Source organism: Dasypus novemcinctus, chromosome 17, assembly GCF_030445035.2.
Source record: "Dasypus novemcinctus isolate mDasNov1 chromosome 17, mDasNov1.1.hap2, whole genome shotgun sequence".
NCBI lineage: Eukaryota > Metazoa > Chordata > Mammalia > Cingulata > Dasypodidae > Dasypus > Dasypus novemcinctus.
In genome coordinates this window covers 86,686,642-86,689,276 of record NC_080689.1, presented here as the reverse complement: position 1 = coordinate 86,689,276, position 2,635 = coordinate 86,686,642, and the positions used below count along the sequence as shown (strand labels likewise).

The 2,635-nt window shown below is 37.9% G+C and overlaps 1 gene segment (V, D, J or C); it reads left to right on the top strand.

Annotated features, from left to right (window-relative positions):
• Positions 1-241: 241 nt before the first annotated feature.
• Positions 242-616, top strand: LOC101441225 (immunoglobulin kappa variable 1-39-like). The segment is given in 1 exon segment: positions 242-616. A coding segment is annotated over 1 exon segment (375 nt).
• The last annotated feature ends 2,019 nt before the right edge of the window (positions 617-2,635 follow it).

The window sequence follows — 2,635 nt, the reverse complement described above, 5'->3', positions numbered from 1 at the left end:
AAGATGATCACAAAGATGCAGGTTCTCATGTCCCTGTTCCTCTGATTTCTGGTGAGAAATTTAAAAGTGCCTCAATGCCTTCAGAATAATATCTTTGAAGAATTGAGAAATGATTTTAAAATGCAGAAGACTTAATGCCTCTTTCCAAAATGACCCAATTATGTGCTGTTTTTTAATTAGAGACCATTAGAAAGCACATTTTAAATGATGCATTTAATCTGTCTATGATAAAGTGGTAGGAATGTGTGTCATTGTCCATTCTGATGCGGGGTCCAGTGGTGACATTGAGATGATCCAGTCTCCAGCCTCCATGGCTGTGTCTCCAGGAGACACCATCAGCATTAGCTGCAAGTCCAGTCAGAGTGTGAGCAGAAATGTAGATTGGTACCAGCAGAAACCAGGTCATGCTCCTAAACTGCTCATCTATCATGCATCAACCTGGGTCTCTGGAGTCCCTGATCGATTCAGTGGCAGAGGTTCTGGAATAGATTTCATGTTCACCATCACCAAGCTGCAGGTAGGAGATGGAGGACATTATTACTGTCAGCAGGATAGCAGCCTTCCTCCCACAGAGCTTCAGCCTCCAGCACAAACCCCCTCCCCTGGCTGCCTGTAGGTGCTTCCTTGCTGCACCAACTGGTTCCTCCCCCCACAGCTCTGAGCATGCACTCTTCCTCTACCTGCCCAAGATGCTGTGTCTCCTGACTCATTCCTTAGAGGGTTTGCAGTCCCAGGGCAACGTTAAGAACTTGGCCTTTTCTGGAACTCTTTGGGTGAGATGGTATTTATTTGCATCTTCTCTCTCTTTTTCTTTGTTAGTCTAGCTAGGGGGTTGTCAATTTTATTTTTCTTCTCAAAGAACCAGCTTTTGTTTATTTTCCATATTTTTTTTCAATTTCACTTATTTCTGATCTAATCTTTATTATTTCTTTCTTTTTGCTTGTTTGGGATTGGTTTCCTGTTATTTTACTAGTTTCTTAGTAAAACTAGTAAGGCATTTAGGGTTATAAATTTCCTTCTCAAGGTTGTCTTCTCCGAATCCCATAAGTTTTGATAGATTGTGTTTTCATTTTCATTTGTCTCATTATATTTACTGATTTCATTTGCAATTTCTCCCTTGACCTATTGATTATTTAGGAGTGCATTGTTTAGCCTCTACAAATTTGCAAATTTACTTTTCTGCTGTCTATTATTTCCAGCTCCTATCCATTATGATTGGAGAAGGATCTTTATATAATTTCAATCTTTTAATATTTATTGAGAGCTGCATTGTGTCTCAATATGTGGTCTATCCTGGAGAAAGGTCCATGGGCACTTGAGAAAAAAAGTATAACACTCCTGAGTTTGGATGTAGTGTTCTGTATATGTCTATTAGTTCTAATTCGTACATCATATTGTGCAAATTCTTTGTTTCCTTGTTGATCTTCTGTCTAATTGTTCTGTCTAATGATATAAGTGGGGTTTGAACCCTCCAATGATTATTGTAGAGATGTCTGTTTCTCCCTTCAGGTTTCCCACAGTTTGTCTCATGTATTTTGGGTCATAGATATTTTTGTCTATTATATCGTCCTGAAGTATTGTCACTTTTCTTAATATATAATAACCTGTATCTCTTACGAATTTTTGCATTTAAAGTCTGTTTTGTTGATAATAGTATAGCTACCACTGCTCATTCTCGTTACTATTTGCATGGAGTCTCTTTTTCCAGACTTGCACTTCCAGCTGGTTTGCATCCCTGGGTCTAAAGTGAGTTTCTTGTAAGCAGCATGTGAGCATATGGATGGCTCATGTTTCTTTATCCATTCTGTCAGCCTGTATCTTTTGATTGGGGAGTTTATTCCATTCACATTCAATGATATTACTGTAGATGGATTATTTACTTCCTCCATTTAATTCTTTGGTTTTCATAGGTCATATCTTATTTTGTCTGTCTTTTGCTCATTTGGTTACCCTTTCTGCTATTTTTCTTCTATGCTCTCCTTAAACCCTGTCTCTCCTCTCTTTTCCTTTCAGGTTCTAAGTCTTCCTTTAATATTTCCTGCAAAGGTGGATTCTTTTTTGCAAACTCTTTTAGTTTCTGAGTGTTTGTGAATATTTTATACTCACCTTCATATTAGAAGGATGGTTTCACTGGATCATGAATCTAAGCTGGCTTGTTTTCTCTTTCAGTGTATTAATTGTATCATACTGCTGTCTTCTTGCCTCCATGGTTCCTGAAGAGAAATCTGTGCTATGTCTTCCTGGACATGACTTGTACACAATAGCTTGCTTCTCCCTTGCTGCCCTGAGAATTTTCTCTTTATCTTTGACTTTTGAGTAGTATTTGTCTTGTGGTAAGTCTATTTGGATTTATTCTGACTGCAGTATGGTGTGCTTCTTGGACATGTAAGTTCATTTCTTTCAAGAGAGTTGGAAATTTTCAGCTATTATTTCCTCAAATACTCTTTCTGCCCCTTTTCCCTTCATTTATCCTCTGGAGTCCCATGACATATATGTTGTAGTGTTTTCTGTTGTCATTCAATTCTCTGAGCCCTTGCTCAATTTTTCCATTCTTTTCTCCCTTCAATTTTAGTTGTTCTGTCTTTGGTATCACTTATCTTTTCTTCTTTCATTTTGAATCTGCTGTTGTATGCCT